At 41.9% G+C, this 19,811-nt stretch overlaps 1 protein-coding gene across 1 annotated transcript in view; it reads left to right on the top strand.

The window, feature by feature from the left end:
• The window catches only part of ERC2 (ELKS/RAB6-interacting/CAST family member 2), a 669,672-nt gene that overhangs the window by 482,939 nt on the left and 166,922 nt on the right, over nt 1–19,811 (top strand). Inside the window, exon 13 of the mRNA XM_037041287.1 lies at nt 13,403–13,468. Coding sequence (XP_036897182.1) covers nt 13,403–13,429 — 27 coding nt within the window. The 3' untranslated portion in view covers nt 13,430–13,468. The remainder of the gene's footprint in view (nt 1–13,402; nt 13,469–19,811) is intronic.

The following is a 19,811-nucleotide window of genomic DNA, read 5'->3' as shown; positions in this document are numbered from 1 at the left end:
GCAGATAATCTCATCCAGGCCCTGAGAGGATGGGGGTGAACTTGACCAGAGTCCTGCTGCTGGTTATTTGCTCATTCAACTAATACTTGGAGCATATATTCTATGCCAGCCACTGTGCCTTCAAGGAGTTTGCTGTCTAGTCCTGGAACAAAAATTCAGGTCATCTGATGTCTCATTTAATTCTTGCTTGGATCGTGTCAATCAGAACATGACGGATAAAAGATAGTTATAATTTAATAACTATCTAAGCCAATGACTTAGAAAGTTACTCTGAAGTAGGTGCACCAGGAAGTGACTTACCCTTGGCCAGGATGATAATTTTTGGTTTTAAACTGGAATCAGCAAACCTGTAAGACTCCTTTGCTGCACTCGTTCAGTCAGAGAAGGAGAGTTAAACAGAGAGCCCTGTTGTGAATATGCTGATCCCAGTGATAGGAAGGTCATTTTGGACCAGCTGTCCTAGGTCTGTGGAAAGGATGATCCCTGCTATACTGGAGATTTGAGATTCATAGTCAGCAACTCCTATTAATTCATGCATTGTTATAAATCCAAGTCTTGGAGTGTAACAGTCTTAAAGGGCTAGGAAGTCTTTCCCAATTGATTAAAAACTCTGCACATAATTAATTGTGTAAGCCTATATACTAATATGTATGGAGTGGTTTACTTCTCAGAAGAAAATGACAGACTTATATCAGTATGTGACAACATTGGATTCTAAATAACAGATGATTTGAATATGATTTGAACTAAATGTCCATAATGTACCCATGTTAACTGAGCTGATGTAAAGGGGAGATATCTCTTCCTGGATTCCCAGTCCCCTTCCCATCAATCTTCCAGCCCCAACTTTCCTGTGGCCCTGAGGGTTGACAATAATGTGTTCTGGAAGAGGGCCTACCTCTTCCAATGTCTTGTTGACATTGTCTTCTGCAATTTAATTAGAGATCAGAACATGAAAATAAAGACATAAAAAATCTGTCCCATTGCTACTTTTCCAGAGAAACTCATTTTTCCTTAGGAAATTCAATTTAAGTATTGCCAGGCTTGCAGAATTCGATTCTTTTTCCATTTTCCCCTGTCCCTCTCCTTCACTATGATTTTTTTCCTCAGGAGAAACTGAATCCAAGGGTTATAAGTCTAGACTAACATTTCCCAAAGTAACTTTTGGAACATTAGTCCCATGAGGATAGTCTCGAAACAAAGATTCAGTGGGCAAAGAATTTTGGGAAAGTGTTGCATATTATAATTCAGTCTTGGAGCGTCTTGGTGTAATTAGCAGATCAAAGGACTGAAAAAGTCATATAAGAAAGAAAGCTCTTCAATTTTATTTAATCCAGCATTTCCCAGATTTATTTGATCATAGAATCTTTTTTTCTTTTCTAGTAACATCTGTGCTCTGAGAAATACTGTTCTCAGAGTATCAGGTGAAGAAAGAGACTACCCAGTTTAAAATATGGCTGATCTAGTTTCCAGCAGCGTTTTTCATCTTAAGGTGGAGTATTGAAGTATTTCTCTTATGCTTTGCATACCAGAAAATGAAGGCTCCACTTTCGTTTATTTCTTGGGATACCTTTATAAAGGATATAACATCTGAGAATGTGTTATGCCACCCAAAACCCAAAAGATCTGAACTCAGGGAGCCATTGTAAGGATTAGGACCCAGAAAAGCCAGGATAATCATACATTTGAAGCCTCCCAGGGGTTGGAAATGAGTGTAATGAGGACAAAGGGGAGTTTGGAGAACATGTACGAGAAGTCAGGGGTATGGCAATCCAACAGCCAGAAAGGAGCGGTTAATAGTTGATGCCCTGCGACCCCCAGGATGGCCATAGTCATTGACTATGTCCAAGTAGAACATTCAGACAAATCCCAGCAACACCTTTAGGAAATCCTTTAAACCAAGAAGCAGGCACAAGGGCAGACAACAAGTATTTCCCGTGATACAAGCTACTGGTGAGCTTTGAGAAGCACCAGAGACCAAAGAAGTATTGGAACATGCTGGAAACACATCAGTGATCTTATTTTTTGTGAAGTCACCAAGATTTATTTTAGGAAAACTAAGTGGAAGCTCAACTTCTCCTAAATGCCCTCTGTACCTGCCATCATCAGTATCATCTGTTATTTTCTTTAAGTAGGATCTTTCCTTGACTTACCTATGATGCCAAGCCTTTTTACTTTCCTTTTCCCAGGCATCATATGATTTTTATTGTTCCTGAAAAAAGTTGTATTTTATTAATCTCCTTCCAGTGTTCCCAGGTATGAACTAACCCCGTGGGTAAGAAAAGCACACCATCAGATTGAGCTCCACACTCCAGCCAACTCAAAATGCCAGGTCTTAGTCACGCTGGCCTTTGGCTTTCGGGACTCCCATTTACGTACCTGGGTTTTGGGTTGGTGTTGGGCCCCTTTGGCCCCGAACCTCACTTTTTTGTTGTTGTTGGTTGTGTGTGTGTGTGTGTGTGTGTGTGAAAATTTCACTTCCATTTGTTAGAGCATCTGCCACTCTGGTTCTAATGTGTAGGGGCCTAAATAGCAAAGAACCTAAACATATTTGGGCTGGAAGCACCAGAATATATGGCCACTTTCCAAGCCCAGAGCTTGCCTCTCCTCTCGCTCCTTCCTTTGGATGGAAATGCTCTCTCACAGGAGTTTGGAAGCTCAAGAAATGTTCGATACCTTGAAGACTTTTGCATCCTATTTAAGTTAAATTTCCCATTTCACTTATAGAAGTCCCCCTTCTAAAGAAGAGCCACAGAGTCCAAGGGCATGGAGGCAGAATATTTACTAAGTTGATAATGGAAAGATTTGATCAAATTTTATATGTTATCCATATTCTTTGTTTCATATTGCAAAGCATATTCACACCTGTTTGGCCTATAATAGGCACTTTGTGAACATCTGCGTGAGTTGTTCCCACAGCACCTCTGGGAACTAGGAAGAGCAGATGGAAGTATCTCTGTGGTAAAGAAAAAGATCTCCAGGTAAAGAAACTGGAGCTCAGAAAGGTGTTAGTTATCATGAGTTGCACCTCTGAAAGTCAATAGGCCCAAGATAAAAACCTGAGTCTCTGAGCGCTGTCCGTTGGTGGCAAACCTCTTTTGATATTAGTATGGGTGTATGGGAGGGGACCCCCCAAAACTGGAATTATCTCCTAGAGGATAGGCCCTTTGTAGTACAGGCTTCCTCTGCCAGGTGAGTGTTCTTGGAATCCATCTGTATCAGTGTACCAGCTGGTGGCATTGTGAGAGGCTGCGTTTGGCTTCAGTGAATTTATTTTGAAGACTCTTTCAATGTGTTTTCCCATTTCACGATGGGCAATTTTCATACCTGCCCACAGCTGAACAGTATGCTACATGTTCAGCAGTTTTTTACCAAAAATGACATGACCCCAATACCCCACCTTCCCTATTCACTCAATCTTGCCCCAAGTGTTTTGCCAATGTGGAAGAAATGAAACAAAAATGTCAGAATCACTAAAAGGTATCAAAATTGATGAGTTCAAAAACTATTTTGAGCAATGGAAAGGAAGTCTTGATAGATATATTGCATCACATGGAGAGTACTTTGGAGGTGACTGAAGTTTAAACATGTAAAACTAAATACACATTTTTTAATAAATAAATTATGGTGTTTTGGGATCCCTCATCATATTCGTGCAACAAAATGTTTTGACTATGGTTGCATGGCTATAATATCAAGTTTTCCTCTAATGCAAATATGCTTTCTTTCCCCCATTAAATTGTAGGAAATTTTATTCAATTTTTTATTTTGATCAATGGTGAATTGAAATGTTATCTCCTTAGTTCTCTTTCCACTTGCCTCAGCTTTCATGTTCTTTATTACGCTTTTTCTGTTTTGTGACTTTATTTCTTTCATTTTCCTCCCACTTCACCTATTTCCCCTTATTCTTCTCTATCCTCATTGTCCTTGTGCCAAACAAAATATATCTTCTCCCAACTCCCCCACCGCCATGTAATCGCCAGAGTGAGACTCTCAGGGAGTGGGGAGCATGACACAGAGAGGGCCGGGGGAGTCGCTCTAGGTTATAGGAGGACCTTGGCAATGGCTTGCCGGGACGCACATTCCTTTGTTCACTCACCCTTGAGCTTCTGCACACACAAGGTCCTGGTACAAGCCAGTCCCCCTGAACAAAGTTAAAGACGCTTCAGTCGGCCAAAGGCTACCATCAGATCAGCATGGACTTTAGGAATATTCATAGATAATGGCAGAAAGTGGGTTTTCCATTTTGCATCTTTAAATTTAGGACAACCACTCGGCTATTTTGTTCTGAGAAAATTAATTGCCCTAGTCCTATATATTACCCAGTCCGCTTGGCAATTCTGGAACCTGCCTGTAGACGTGCGTGGCCTTTGGTCCTTTCTCTGCAGCTCCTGGTCACTGTGTGGTCCTGGCACATGTTGGCTCTCAGCTGTGGTGTGAGTCTGTGGCACTGGACATCTTTCAGAGCACTGACTGTCCACTTCCATTTCCTGTTGAAAATCCTTATAGAATTCTGTTTGGGATACGTGTCATCCTGCCATAAGCCATCAGATAACTTGCTCAGACCTAGATTTGGCCTTCTTTCAAGAGAGAGAAGATGGGGCAAACATACAGACTCTATTTTAAGATACAACAACACAATCCCATGAGCCCACTCATGCTGATTGTACCTGGGCTCTGGCCCATGAAGGCTTGGCTGTCCCCCTTTCCCTTCTCCCCTCTTCCCGCAGGTGAAAGAGGCATAAGGTAGAGTTAGCTCAAAAAATAAACATAGGGTGCTTACCCTCTCACCTTCCCACCGTTGTCCACATTGCAAACACTTGAGCCTTGGGTACCTGCTCGAAGGTAGACTGAGTTAGTGTTCTGCAGAGCATTCCTGTACAAGGGAGATTTCCAGCCACCCCTACGATCAGGTCCTCTTGGAGGTGGTAGCTGGAGGCAGGTGACAGTATTTGCAAGCCACATGTATTTTTTTGCCTCAGATCTGTGTGGTAAATTGCCTCCCTGCTTTTCTCCTCCTCTTCTCGTGGGCCTGCATTTAATGTTTGGTCAACAAAGGGTTGGTGGAGTCTCACTGTCCACCAGGAAAACGAAGGGCCCTGTTACTTCTCAGTGAGCCACCTCAAGGCCCTCAGATTCTACACTTACCCTCGGCCCCTGTGTGAAATGCCGGGCAGGGCTTCGTGATGGATGCCCTGCTTTCTGTGCACTTTCACCAGCAGATTAGCCAAAGTGCAGCCCTTTGAATTCTAACAAACACGAGGGGTTTAACTTGCTCCATTGCCCCCAGAAGATGGATTCTGTATATAAAGTTGTTATTTCCAGCTTTTGCTTAGGGAGAAAAAAAGAATTTATTTTATGTTTTGAGGTTAAATGAATGTGGGATAAATGTATACATAGTGTCCTGAGTGTATATATGTATGTATCGCTATATGTCAGATGAACTGAGGACTTTTCCACATATGGAAGAATTTCTCAAGATCATGTTTAACTAGAAATTTCTCTCCCTAACTTCCCCCGAGTGCATGTTTGACTATATATTATATATACATATATATATGTGTGTGTGTAAATACATTTCCATGTTTCCTATGTAAAAAAAAAAAAACTTAACACGTATCAGAGCTTACTAAAGTATTCTTGCAGAAGAAGTAAAAAACCAGAAAATTTTAGCTTCCATAAGTTAACCTAATAAGAAAAATTACATGTGTTAGGCTTTTAATACTGGTTTCCCATCCAAGTTAGTTTGTCTGAAGCTTGCTGGTTAAGAAGCAACAGAAACACCAAAGTGGTTTGCACTGCAAACCTCACTTTCTGGCCCACTTCTTGGAAGAATCCTTGGGTTTTGGCTTCAAGTAGGGATGAAGCCTTCAAATTCAAAAACCCAGGAAGAAACATCTGGTCAGGCTGACATTTATTGGACGGGAGAAGAGTTCAGAGATGTCTCGTGTTCCCACTTTTGGGTCAGTCCTGTCGGAATCAGAGCCAAAGATATCCCGGGGTGCCTTTTGGTACCTTTTGGAACAAATCTTGTGAGCCTCTTGCCTGTTTTCTTTTCTTTTTAAAAAGTCAATTGATTAATTTTAAAAAATTTAGATATGATTGTATTTGATCTTAGTCATACAAAATAATGATTTGATATCCTTATATTGTGAAATGATCACCAGAATAAGTTGAATTAACACTCATTGTTACAAGTTGGTTTTTACCTTGTGATTATTTGCCTCTTTTCTGAGACTTCCTTTATCATAGACTAGATTGGAAGATGCTGTGTTTAAAACACAGCAAATTATTTTTTAAGTATGTGAAATAGAAAGATAACTCAGATGTCACTTTTTTCTTTGTCCCTTAAAGACTACTAAGCATCCCCAAAGCTACTAAAACGACCTTCGGTATATGTATTTTCTCACCATTGGGAAATAAAGGTGCCAGTTACTGTTTGCTTGTGTTTAAGAGCAGGGACTCTGGAATGACAGGTCCTGGCTCTCTGTGAGGCCACAGGTGAAGAAGGAAATGAGGACAAATGTCTGAACTGTGGTTGAGGGAGGCGTTTAACTATTCCTGCCCCCGTAGCAGTTACCTGCTCACCCAACCACTACAAGCCACAGAAGAGGACAGGTGGAGCAGGTGACATACAGCCTTTGGGAAGCTGGCTTTGCAGATAAGCAGGTTACTGCCAAAGCTCTTTAATCTGGCCTTGATTTGATAAACTGCCAGGTAGGGTCCTCAAGGATGGGGAAAAGGCAGACCCACTTAATGCATTAGGATCTTCTTGTTAAAAAAAGGGGGGGGGGTTTCTCCTTAAAGGAGATTTGAGCCTATTAAGAATTCCAGTCTTACTCTATTTCAGTAAAATACCCCCCTCCCCACCCTTTTAGTGATTCCTCTTAGTTTTAAACCTTGTTTGTAGTATTAGGGTTTCATTAAGAGATTTGTTGCCGTATCCTTTGAGTCAACAGGGGTTTTCAGACACAGCCTGCACTCCCCAGCTTGTAGGTATAACTCATCTTGGCAACATCAGAGGTTTGATGGGGCTTGGTTCCTTTTCAGCTTGCCGCTTTAATCCACTCCCATTTGTCTGTGAGGCAGCGCTGTAGCTCCCCCATTGAAAGGAGGTGGCCAACCCTAAAATATCTCAAAGCAGGGAAATCCATTTTCTGTTGCTAAACACCATTGCTTCTCCTTTTTTTCTGGAACCGATGTAATAAGGATCATATTTGACTTACACACGCCAGGCGCTCACCACACTCTGAAGATAACGGAACAGCAGAGAAAAGAGAATCAGAAACATCCTTTAAACGCTCACTGCACACACACAGATTCGGAAAACTGCCTCGCCTGCAGACAATGGCATTCTAAAAATCATTTCAGCTTCTAAATATTAATTATCTGAATAAACTCTAACTTTGAACAGCCCAGAGGTGCTAAAATTTCTAAGAATGGTTTTATAGAGTATTAGATTCTTTTCACATGAGTGCTGTCTTTGACCTTGGTGCAAAAATCACATAATTTGTTATAATAGTAACAAACTATCAAATGCTACCAACAAGGGTGGTGTGTCCAGTTCTATTTGCATGTGCTTTTAATGTCTAGAGTGGCTTAATTGACATTCTCCAGTTTAATGCACGTGGCATCCTTATGAAGCGCCAGGGTCAGGGTATGATCCCATATTCTTTTTGAGGCAACTGAGGGAATAAAGAGTCAAGAGGCCAGCGGATATGGTTGCCCACTAGCCAGGAAATGGCAGAACCAGATTCATGTTAAAAACACAATTTTCACTGTGTTTAACAAAGCCAAGCCTTAATGACTGATGGATAAGGAAGTGAAAATAAAGCCTGTCTCCACCGCAACCCCCTTTTTATGGTTATCTGGCAATGGCTCAGCTTTTAGCAGATGTTGACTTTGGGCTCTGATACGATATTGTTGGCCAATGTAGAGCCTTCCAGCATTTCTATCTTCAGTTGGGTATCTTATATCTTTCAGCTGAGAGAGCTGGAGCCATGTACCAAATACCAAATACTGGTTCGTCAGAATTATTTTGCTTGACAGAAATAGAACGCTTATTTCTATGTCACCCCAAAGTGATGGTCCAAACATTTTAGAAGGGAAGGCCAAGGCCCCCCAAGTCTCTCTAATATTCTCAGTGGCTTAGCATAAAGGACTCAGATGGCTGCCTTTCCTCAGGGTGTCCTTGTGAGGTGAACTGGCTGAGAAGAACCAACCCGGTGTGTCTTATAAAATATGGGTGTCTCCCATCATGTTTCCCCTCCTCCAGTGACTTTCACCAGCTGGGATTAGAAAAATAAAGCAGAGATGTCGCTGGTGCAGTGGCAAAGGAGAGGGAGCCACGCTGTGGAGAAGCAAAGAGACACGATGGAGCTGACCCTCAGGGACTCTGCCATCCAGGCCATTCCCTCTCAGAGGAGTCGAGTCAGGCAGAAACAAGAATCGAGCCTCGTATCTTTCCTCCTTTGGAAATGTTTGTTAGGTTCCCAGACCTGAGACACTGAGTGGCAGTGTGAAGGGATGGAAGATGCTGCCTTTTTCCTTAGGGGCCTTGGAATTTGTGTGGGTGCTGTTGACTCAAAGCTGAGCTCAGCAGAACCAGAAAATGCCTTCCGTGGTCAAAATGAGCTCTTCTTTCTGCAGCTTCTGAGCGTCCATATCAGAAAGGGCGAACCTTTGTGGGCAGACAGGCTGACGTTTGACCCTGCTCCACAGGTCCTAGCCAGGTGTCCTTTGGCAAGCTTCCTGAACTTTCTTCCTGAGGCTTCCTCTCCACATCTACACAAAAGCCAGCAACACCTGTGTCCCGGGGCTGTGGCGAGACTCGGGGAAAAAGTACAGAAACTGTCATACTGTTTCTAACTTGGAGCAGGTGCTGATACCTGTTGGCTTGTGTCTAGCCCAGGTCAGAAATAAGCCAACATATATATTTAAACAGACCACCAACTGGGTGTTTGAAGCCAGATAGGACTTTCCTATTATTTGGGGGAACTTGTCTGCAAATGGGCCTCAGAGGCTATACTAGATACAAATCCAGTAATAGTTCATGGCCATCCCTGACCTCATCACCCAAACAAAGATATCCACCGAGAGCTAAGCATTCCAGGAGGTGGGAGAGGTGAAAGACATGAATGGGAGGTCTTGACCCTGAGAGAAAACTTACTAGTGCCCTGAAGAGGCCCAGGGCCCCTGTTCTCCAGGCCCCCACCCACTGTTTCCCTTTACACGTGTATCTGTCTGCCCCAGCTCTGGCCAAGCCTTCAGTGAGCTATGCCGAGAAGAGCTGCTTTGGTGCAACCCAGGTGCAGGGCACATGGTAAATCCTTTCAGCCCTGCTTTCGGAATTTGTGCAGCCAAAAATTGCAGATTCCTGGGGCTTGAAGTTTTCTGAAGGTGTCAGAGGAGCCCTGAACTGAAGTAGGGGCAGGGGCAGGTCTGGTGACTGTCTCTGTTATGACCAGGACTTGCATCACTTTCTATGTCTTGACAAAGACATAGATGGCAGCTGAGTTCTCACAGAGGCAGTGGGCTGATTTGAAGGTGACACTTCCATAAGTTTACTCTCATTTTCAGGTAGGACAGGTAGGACAGCCAGGCCGCTATCAGGAACCCCATCCTCTGATTTCAAGAACAAAAGCTGCATAGTGAATCAAAGAGAACTGCCGGGTTTTGTTTTTGTTTTGTTTTGACTTTTAATATCCAGTGATGGGCTGGGGCTTGCCTGCTGTTTTACTGAATACTTCAAAATAGAGACCAATTAAAGGTTTACTCTGGGCCATTCATCATGTCAGATCATAGCGTTCCTTCCCAGAGCTGCTTCTCTGGGGCCAATAAATGCCCCCACAACAGTGAGTCTTGTCAGCGAGGACTCTGTCCTTTGCCTTTAGATCTTGTCATCAGCATGGCCCCATGAGTGGCCCATCTGGTGAGGAATTTTGTTTTATCTCAGTATTTAGAGAATCCCATTAGGGCCCGGCATCTGGGTTTGCAGATTTACCATCAAGGCCTTGTATCATCTCTGGGGCCATAGATACATCCTGAGGCTGTTTGGTAGTTAAGCCTCCTCTCCCTTCAGAATTTGCTGTGTGCTGTGGTCACTGGGCTCTGGGCTTCAGCCCATCCTGAATGTTCCCATCCCCAGATGCTATGGACAAAAGCACTCGGATGACTGAAGGACTAGAGGCTTTCTTTCCACTAAGATATTTTGGCAACTCCTGGCACAGCCATCACTCACTCACAAAGGACATTCAAGGGAAGAAAAACAGGCTACGTGTTGTTCAAGGAGAGCCAGTGCAGAGTGGATTTGGAAACAGAACAAGGAGAGGAAATAGACTCAGGATAGATGCACTGTAAAACTCAAGTATTTCTGAATAACTTGGCATAAAGTTAATGACCCAGTGATATCTATCTGTTTCTTATTTTTGATCCCCAGTTTTACATTTCTATATGGTAAGATTGCTGAATAAATCAGTATTTGCATCCAGAGCTGCAGTCAGGAGTCAAACAGCTGCGAACGTTTGGCGATACTTGGAGCTCCCTCTCTGATTAGCTCCTGCATTTTTGTTTTTTATTCCCTAAGCAGACACTCACTCTAACCCAGATCACTTGGTGATTAGGGTCAATTCATGTTTAAGCTTTGAAGATTAGAGAGAACAGAAATNAGATTGCTGAATAAATCAGTATTTGCATCCAGAGCTGCAGTCAGGAGTCAAACAGCTGCGAACGTTTGGCGATACTTGGAGCTCCCTCTCTGATTAGCTCCTGCATTTTTGCTTTTTATTCCCTAAGCAGACACTCACTCTAACCCAGATCACTTGGTGATTAGGGTCAATTCATGTTTAAGCTTTGAAGATTAGAGAGAACAGAAATGGCCACCACTTCCCTTTCTATTTTCTTTTAAAAACTTTAAACTTTAGAAACTAAAAACTTGAAAAATACGCATAATATTACAAGTTCACTCGAGGAATTTATCCACGTTTCTACCATGTTAAATGTTAGCAAAGTTTATATTGGACTGTCATATTTCTTTACTTTATTCACCAGCTTACAAGACGTCGATCTCAACATCTGGTTTTTAATAACCCTCGACGTCTGGGAGCTCCTTTTTATTCCTATGGTGGACGAAGCACAGTAGTGATATTGGCAGTGTATATTTTCAAGTTACAATTCCTGTCTCATTCAATCATAATTAATTACCACTTTTTAATGTATTTAATTTGCTAAAAGTGATTTGCATTAGACCACATTTCACTGTTAAGAAAATAGTGGTAGATTTTGGTGGCAGTAGCTTTCTTCATTTCTTTCTTGCTTCATTTTTGAAGTTTAAAACCCAGTGTGAATGGATTTGAAGCAAACTAAATGGATCCATGCTATTGGGTTTTAGATGCAAAATGAAACAAACTGCTCTGCAAGGAAAGCGATTTTGTAGTCTTTTAGAAGCAGTCAGGAGAGGCTGTAGGCTGCATTGCGACTAAAGCGTTGTTCTGTTTTCTGAGTTTGGCAGATCATAGCATCTCTCTGTGCCTGGGGTTTTCCTACAGCAGTAACTCTGGGGGTCAGGAACCCCTGGATGATGAAAGCTTCCATCAGAGAAAAGTACTTTCACACCCCCACCCCCCACAATGTTCTTCATTGAATTTCAAGGGGTTGCTAGAGCTCTTTAAATTTATTTGTGGATGCTGTATACTTTTCATTCTTTACTAGCATAAGAAGGGACATCAACTTTGCTTTTCTCCAAGAATTGAAAGGGAGTTTAGTGAACATAAAAATACATGTTTCTCAAGTGATGTAGGGAAAAGGTAATTTTTTTTGTTGTTTTGCTTTGCTTTTCCCCCCCTTTTTTTCAGTCAGGAGTAATTACTAGACTGCATAGTGACAAACACAGGTAAATTTTACATGAGAAGACCCAGCCAAAAATATCTATTGTACCTTACTTTTGCCAGAATATTTCTCTCTGAACTTTCCAGTGCAAACTGATACCAAGTTGTCCAGTTTTGACTGTGGGCAAGTCCCCTGACTGACTCAGTCAGGGACTCTTTAACCCTCTGTGATCCATGGATTCTTTCGGCAGTCTGATGAACTCTCTGAACCTCTTCTCAAAATAATACTTTTAGATGCAGAAAATAAAGTGCAAATAAATAGAAAGGAAACAAATTATGTGAAAATTCATTTCAAGACCACAGATATAAATCTTTGAGTAGATGAAAATTACCTTTGCCTATTGATAAGATTAGATTGAACTGCATGAAATCGCTGTTTTTGTAAGTCAAAAATGGCCAAATATTGGCATTTTCATATGATTCAACCTAATAGTGCAACAACTCAATCAGTAAAGACCCAGTAGTAAGAAAATGTTCCAAGTTATTTTTTTTCTAATTTTGGTTTTTAAAACAAAGAAGCATGTCATGACAAAACCTGGTTTCATCAGGGATTTATTATAAGACTCCACGCCCAATTCTGTGTGAGACCAGGACATGAACCACTCAGTCTTCAACATTTTGTCTATCCTTCCAGTAAATGGTGAGCATTCCTGTTCCAAATGGAAACTTGTGGTGGTGGTGGTCCTATTCTGAATTCACTTCTCTCTTCAAAGTTTGAATTTCCCGGCCTATCTGCCACGTCACTAAGTGGGGAAAGTCGCCAGAGCCATTCTGGAAATGTTTTCAACAACAAGAATTCAGACCAAATAAGTTTCAGTTTATCCACAGTTGAATACAATTTTAAGTTAAACAAAATTCCCTTTCTATAAGCATTCTACTGAATGAAAAGTGTACTCTCTTTTCTTTGAAACTTATTTGATTGCAAATGTATAATCGTCCCATGGCACACACATTCTCCTTTATTCTGAGAGCAAAATAGAACCTGACAAATCGAGAAGATCACAGCATGTTTGAGCCTTTGTGAAATAACCAGTGTGAATTATCACATGCTACAAAAGTAGATCTTTTTTTAAATACTTCTTCAGCCTTTATTGATACTTTAAGCTTAAGAAAAATTAAGGGTATTTGATTACTATAATTACTTCTCTGCTTACTTAAAAGGTTTAATCTACTCCTTAGGTATATGCAATTCTGACTGCATGCTTTCCAAAAAAATAATCATCTGCTAATGTAGACTAATTTTAATCTTCTAATCCAATCTTGACACAGAGTCAGAGCTGGGTGGGTGGAATGTTTTTGTGTGGGGGTTGCCATAGATACAAAACTCAGTTATGTATTTGACAAGTCAGTGATGTGGAACTTAAGTTACTATGGATTTTTTTTCTTGTGCTTTAAGATTAAAAAACAAAGTGAAGATCAGTGTGCTTTTGCAGTGCATCACGGTGTAACTAACCTTCTCTTCTTTCATTCCGGTGCTCCCTCCTCTCTACACACCTCCCTCCCCGGGCCGGCCGCAGGATGACGAGGAGGGCATATGGGCATAGCCGGGCCTGTAAACCAAAGTTCCAGTGTTGTTTTGAGGGGTGAGAAACCATCTTTTATATCATTTTTCTTTAAAAGATTGCAATCTGGTGTTGTATTGTGTGCATGATCAGTAATGTTCACTGATGTTTGTGACTGTGCCCTGTGTTTGCTCCTGTGATTGGTGACCGTCCTCAAGAGCCCTCTCCTTCCTACCTACAACCCTGTCCTTACCTCCCTAAGACCTCATGATCACACTGCGGTGCTGGGGCTGCGTTGAGCATAATTCTAACGCTTCTGTGTCATTTGAGATGTAAACTGCACCCTCGCTAGGATTTATGCACATTTTTAAAGGCATGAGTGCGGACTCAGAAATTGTCACAATTCTCCAGTTGTGGTTTTCAGCTCACTGTTTGCTTTTGCCAGACATGCCAGTGTGGTGTGATTCTCACATCCTTCTGGTTGTTCAAATGTTTGGCAAGGAATAAGGAAAATGAAATGATATATTTATATGGAGCTGAAACTGTCATCTCTAAAAAGCCTGTTTAATGGACTGTACTATCTCTTGTACGGCAGCTCAGAAGAAAACACAGGGATCAAGGCATAGTAATGGTGAATGGGTAACTATACCTCTCTGAATGAATTAGTAGAGAAATATTAATACTGGCAGGTCTCATTAGTGGCATTGTGTCTGTTGCTTTTTTACAACTGTGCTTCTGTGGAGCTTTGCATTATACATTTTACACATGGAGTTTTTCTGAATGTTTTGCTGTTTTAAAGGTGGGTTTTTAGCTACTAACAACCTGCTCTCTGTTTCTGTCCTATCTACGTTATACTGGAACAGTGGTGCATATAATTGCCACAGTTATAATTCAAACATTAAATTCTAGTGACTTTTGCTGCTGGGACTCACATCTCTCCAGTATACTGTAGGCTGTTTAACACCAAGTCACAACTCCCTGGAGTTGATTATACCTATGGTTACCTGAAATATAGTAGGAATGTGGCAGATTGTATGCCATGTGATTTTTTTTATGGTCAAAAAGTACCAAGTATGCGGTTCTTTTCTAGGAAAAACCATGAAACATCACAGTGCTGAAGAATCACCGAGTCTGTGATTAGAGAGGCAGTTATCTGGGATAACAGCAGGTGTACCCTTCCTCACGTCTTGCCTTCTTATTTCAGGGCAGTGGGGCTTCAGGTGTATTTTAAAACAATCGCTGGTGTGTTTGCCCATGGGTGACGGTTTCAATGGTGTATTCAATTGCTTGGTTTGAACCTGTTGTAGTTCCTGCCAATAAGTCAGATTGCTTTCTCTGCTCCTGCAGGAAATACACAGGGTGGGGGGAGGGGGTTGGTAGGAGGGTTGATTTTCAGTACAATATCCTTCTGTATAGCAAAGATATAACACTTCCTGGGTCCATTTGCTGCCAATAGAACCTTCTCACTGGTCACATCAGAGTATTTCCTCTCTTGCTCTTTCCTGGGTAAAGTGAAAATGGCGTTGGAATTACAACCTCCAGGTGCAAAGTGGCTCCAAAGGGAAGCTCGTCAATAGGAGGAGGCAGGGAAGCCCGAGACATTCTTAAGATTCTGTCTGAAAGGGTCTCTCTGTGTCTTGAAAAGTAGTAAAAGAATAACTTGACCTAATACAATAATCAATGAGAAGAAAGGGTTTTATAATGCTAAAAAAAAACAAGCATGTCAGATCTGCCTACACATGCATAGAATAGGTAGGCAGAGCAAGGTTCTAAGCGTTTGGGGGTTGTCCAAGAAGTGCGGGTCCTGTTTGGGGCTTTTCTACAAAGCTGCTTCTTCTGTACCATAAATGTGAGGGTGCTGGGCTGCATTTGGGTCTCCTCCTGGATCATGAAGATCTTTATTGCTTTCATTAGACGCCTGACATCCACCCTGCCATTTCCTGAGGTAGGAGCCTTGTTGTCATCCTCAGGGTAGAATTGGTGCCAAAGATCATAGAAAACCTTGCTTTGCTCATGAATTTCCCCAAACACCATGTGCCCCAGAAAACAAATGTCTTCTGATAATTAGTCAATATATAATCTTACTTTAATAGGTTGTAATAAATTTTATAGGCTTCTGAGGAAAACGACTTATCTTTCTTTATGACTCCTTTAAACAAGTTTACTCAGATATCTTCAGGCTTTTAAAACCGAATCTTAGAGACTTCCATACTGAGATACTGGGGCGCCGTCTGCTTTTGAACAGCCGTTGCCTGTTTTCAGTCACATTGGAATCTGTGGGGCCTAAGGAGACATTAAATTTATAACTAAGGATGGATAATAACAGCACATTAAAAATTAACTGTTTTGAATATTTTGATTTATGGCCCTTATAAAAGAAACATTACAAGAAGTTATTTTACTAAGCATCAGTAATACACTTATAATACTATTAAAAGGCCTTGGCTGGAAACTGGTGTTTTGGTGCTACAATGAATCACAATTTAGGAAAAGTCATTCCAAAAATGACGACAAATTGGTATGAGTGTAACAACCCCGACAGCTTCTCCCTTTTTTGCCACTTCTAGGTATGAGCCTAGGTGCAATTGATTTCTTTTGCTGTGAGCATTCAAGGGTGGTGTTTACTGGGAGCAAAGTGGACTGAGGAAACTTTTACTTTTCTAAAGAGTTTTGGCAGCCCCTAGAGCCAGCCTTCCTCCCCCCACCACGAACCTCACACCCAACCCAAGGTTACCAGCATGTGACCTATGTAGTCCACAGAACCCCAAGCTTAGGAAGGCTCTACTCTTGGATCGATAATGTGCTGCTGCCACTGAAGAAGGGAGCGCCCATGATTTCATTTTGCACTAGGCACTACAAACTGCATAGTCGATGCTGCTTTGATCCACTGTATGCTCTATTGCCCCCCAGTTCTCTCCTTCTCCATTGGCTAAAGCCATTTCCTCAAGGCTACATTTCACCTTTGCCTTGAATTATTGTCGTGATTTTCTGACAAAAACTCCATGGGATCACATTTCTAGCATGTTGTCACCCTCACGGGCATCCCTCAAATGCATATTCTAACACTGTCATCGAGCCCCCAACTTTTGATTGTGAAAATGTGCCCCCAGAGTCCTTACTGCATTTTCTGTCTTGCTGTGCAAAATACAGAAAAACAGCTACTTACTTCTCCATGATTTTATTTTGGGAAAATCTACTTAAGGTGGCAATCATTTGTGTCAGCAAATAACTCTTCATTTTCATTGAATGGAGGTACTTCCCTTGGACCCCCAAGAGGCTCTTTGATTTGTGAGCATTTAATGAAATGGGGCAGTGAGGTACCAAATCAAGTCACCTGGTGAGATTTGGTGCCACGTCGGCCTTGACATTTGAATGTTCCAGCTTTCACTGTGAACTCTGGTAATTGAGCATACATAGAGCAGAAGATCATTTTTATTCCTTAAACCACTAGAAAGGGATAAGTCTTTTTAGATTGAAAACACATGCAAATTTTTCGGACCTGATTCATAAAAATACAGATGTGGGCATTAACAAGTTTTGGCACAGGGCTGTGATGCCAGCAGATACATCCTGTTCAAAATGAAAAATTGGAGGCCTATGCCACCAGCACATGGGCCATGTTACAGAGTGCAAGTATGAGCTCCAGAGCACTTAGCCCCAGGAAGGGTTTTTTACACATAGAAGTAGAGCTTGAAGGCTGGTGGAACTCCCTGGATGCCTCTCCTCAGGAAGAAGGAGAAAGGAGGTGTTTTATTGTGGCTTGAAAGTGTATGATTTCCTTGCATTCCCTGAATAGATAGGGTCTAGGCACTAGGCCGGCACTTGTCCTGGGGCAAGAGGAATCAGGGGCTGGGAAAGAAATTGTGGAAGGAGCCCAGGGCTCTTAGACTCTCAACCAAAGCTCTACTTTCTCTGCAAAGCGGAGATTTTCCTTTTGCACCTCCTATATAGACTAATAAGTAGGGCTTTGGATTCAATCTATATCTCCCATGACTGAGGGTCTTATGCATCTCCTCCTTGTGCCATTGGCGACAAAGGCTTTTCTTTCATGTATTTATCAATTGATTTTGTCATTTTACCTACTCATCTATCCTTTCATAAATGGTTCAATTCTTGGTTAGATGCTGAGAAAACAATGATGAGTAAGGTAGACGTGATTGCTACTCTGTGAATGTTACAATCTAGTTAATGAGAACAAATCACAGAATTAAAAATATGAGTGAAAACCTTACATATTTTGATCATTGCTTTGGTGGAAAACAGAAAGCTATGGAGATTAACAAAAGGAACCTGCTTCTAAAAGGATGTTTAGTGAGCATCTCTCCAAAGAAATGTGTTTTGTGCCAAGCCTTAAAACTGGGAGAACCAGGAGGTATCTATGCCTGGGAGGTGGTCTTAGGTATCTGTGCATAGGGCTGCAGGTGTGAAAGAGCTTTATGGGCTAAAGGAGCTTGAAGATCATAACTCTGGGTGAAGAATAAAACAGTAAGTGAAATTGAAGGAGTGGGAAGAAGCCAGATCACGTAAGCCAAAGTAGAGAGTTTGGGTTTTAGCCTAAGAAAAATTAAAAAGTGAAAAGAACAATCATTGGCTTTTAAGCAGGGACATGACATGATTTGATTTATGTTGTAGAACAGCGCTGGCTGCTTTGTAGAAGATGAATTGTCATGGTAAGAAACGCAGAAGTAGGGGCTGCTCCATCACTTGTGAGAGATTTGATGGTGCTGACCCAGGGAATCAGTGAAGCAGATGCAGGCAAATGGATAAGTTGGAGATGAGAGTAGGAAGTGGAGCCAGTAAGATTTGGATGGGGAGGTAAGAGAACGGACTAAATCAAGAATGCTTCCAGATTTCTACCATGGGTATTGAAGCTGGGGCAAGCCATTGTTGAACAGTATGGGGCTGGGTAGGAATCTAGAGTTTTGTTTTCCCTTGACATCCAGTTGGACAGGCCAATTGAGAGGAAGCCTTTTGATTTGTCCTCTTTTCCATTTGCCTGTGTACAAACAGGGGGAATCTCTTGCCTCTCACTTCAGTGACCTGTAGGAGGTCAGGTTTACAGCATAACTAACGTCTAACCTCCAGGATGTACAGCTCCTCTGATTTTCAAAGAAAAGAAGAGAACTTGAATAGCAAAAATTGCAAAGAAAAATCAGTAGTCATAGAATATGGAGATGTGTGGGGCAGAGTGGTCTGTGGACAAATTGTATTCTTGAAGTTGTAGAGCTTGGGAAGGACCCAGAGAAAGAAGGAAAGGGCCATTGGCTCCTGTACCCTCTGAACTCCACAGGAATCAATAATATTGTCAGTTAAGGGGCAGCCTCGTGAGATTTTGGCTGCTTTTAATGAATGATTGCCCCTCTTGAAATCCTGAATATACAGTGGACCCTTGAGCAATGCATGGATTAGGGGAGCTGACCCCACATATAGTCAAAAATCTGCATACAACTTATGACTCCCCCAAACTTTATAGTTGTTCCTTGGTATCTGTGGGTATTGATTCTAGGACTCTCTGCAGACACCCAAATCTGAGAACGCTGAAGTCCCCTATGTAAAATGGCAAGGGCAATGCATATAGTCAGCCCTCTGCATCCACAGATTCCCAGCTGTGGCTCATGTAAGTGGGCCTGTGCATTAAAACCTGTGTTCTTCAGGGGTCAACTGTCATTTTCTTCAAAAGAACCTTCCAATCATCTGTTTTAAGGAGTTAAGATGAGAGGTCACTAGAAGTAGCCATGAGATATTTCAGAACCACCAACTACAAAATCAATTGCTAGGCAAAGTGAGATGTTTGTGCTGTATTATCTTTCTCCATTGCTACCTTTTTTTGACACCTCTGCTCCTCTGTAAGATATGTATATATTTATATCTTCCAGTTAGGCTTGTGAGCTATTGTTCAGAGCTACAGCTTGAATGAACTACCCAACATGCTTCCAATCAACAGTTCATTCAGAAGTAGTTCGTCATCTTAGTACCAGAGTTTAGTCAGTGAGCTAAGTACAATTTCATCCTGGAGGAACTCAGAGTAGTACAAAAATTCACAGTACATGGATTCTTAAGCTGGTGTTCATGTAACCCGAGGGTCTACAAATCCCTTGCCATAGTTAACAGACTTTAATGTGGATATGTGCATATTCCCCAAGGAGAGGGAGTACCTCGGATCCTCAACAGAGATTTATAGGGGTCCAGTGACTCAGGAAGGTGAAGAACTGACCACTCATCTAATAGAGGCTGGGTGACCCTGTGTAGGGTGGCTCACAGTGTGGTGTCTGGATTCAGACGGGTCTGGGTTTGGATGGCCTTGGGTAACGGTCCTTCTCAATCTGCTCCATGTTCTCAGTGGTGGAAGGTTTTGGACACCGTGTGTCACTAAGTGATGTCAGGACACCTCCCAGGGACATGGTGAGGATTAGAGGAGGTGAGG

The sequence above is a fragment of the Sturnira hondurensis genome, unplaced genomic scaffold, assembly GCF_014824575.4.
Source record: "Sturnira hondurensis isolate 20B ecotype Veracruz unplaced genomic scaffold, ASM1482457v3 Scaffold0002840, whole genome shotgun sequence".
NCBI classification, from domain to species: domain Eukaryota; kingdom Metazoa; phylum Chordata; class Mammalia; order Chiroptera; family Phyllostomidae; genus Sturnira; species Sturnira hondurensis.
This window is presented reverse-complemented; position numbering and strand designations above follow the sequence as displayed.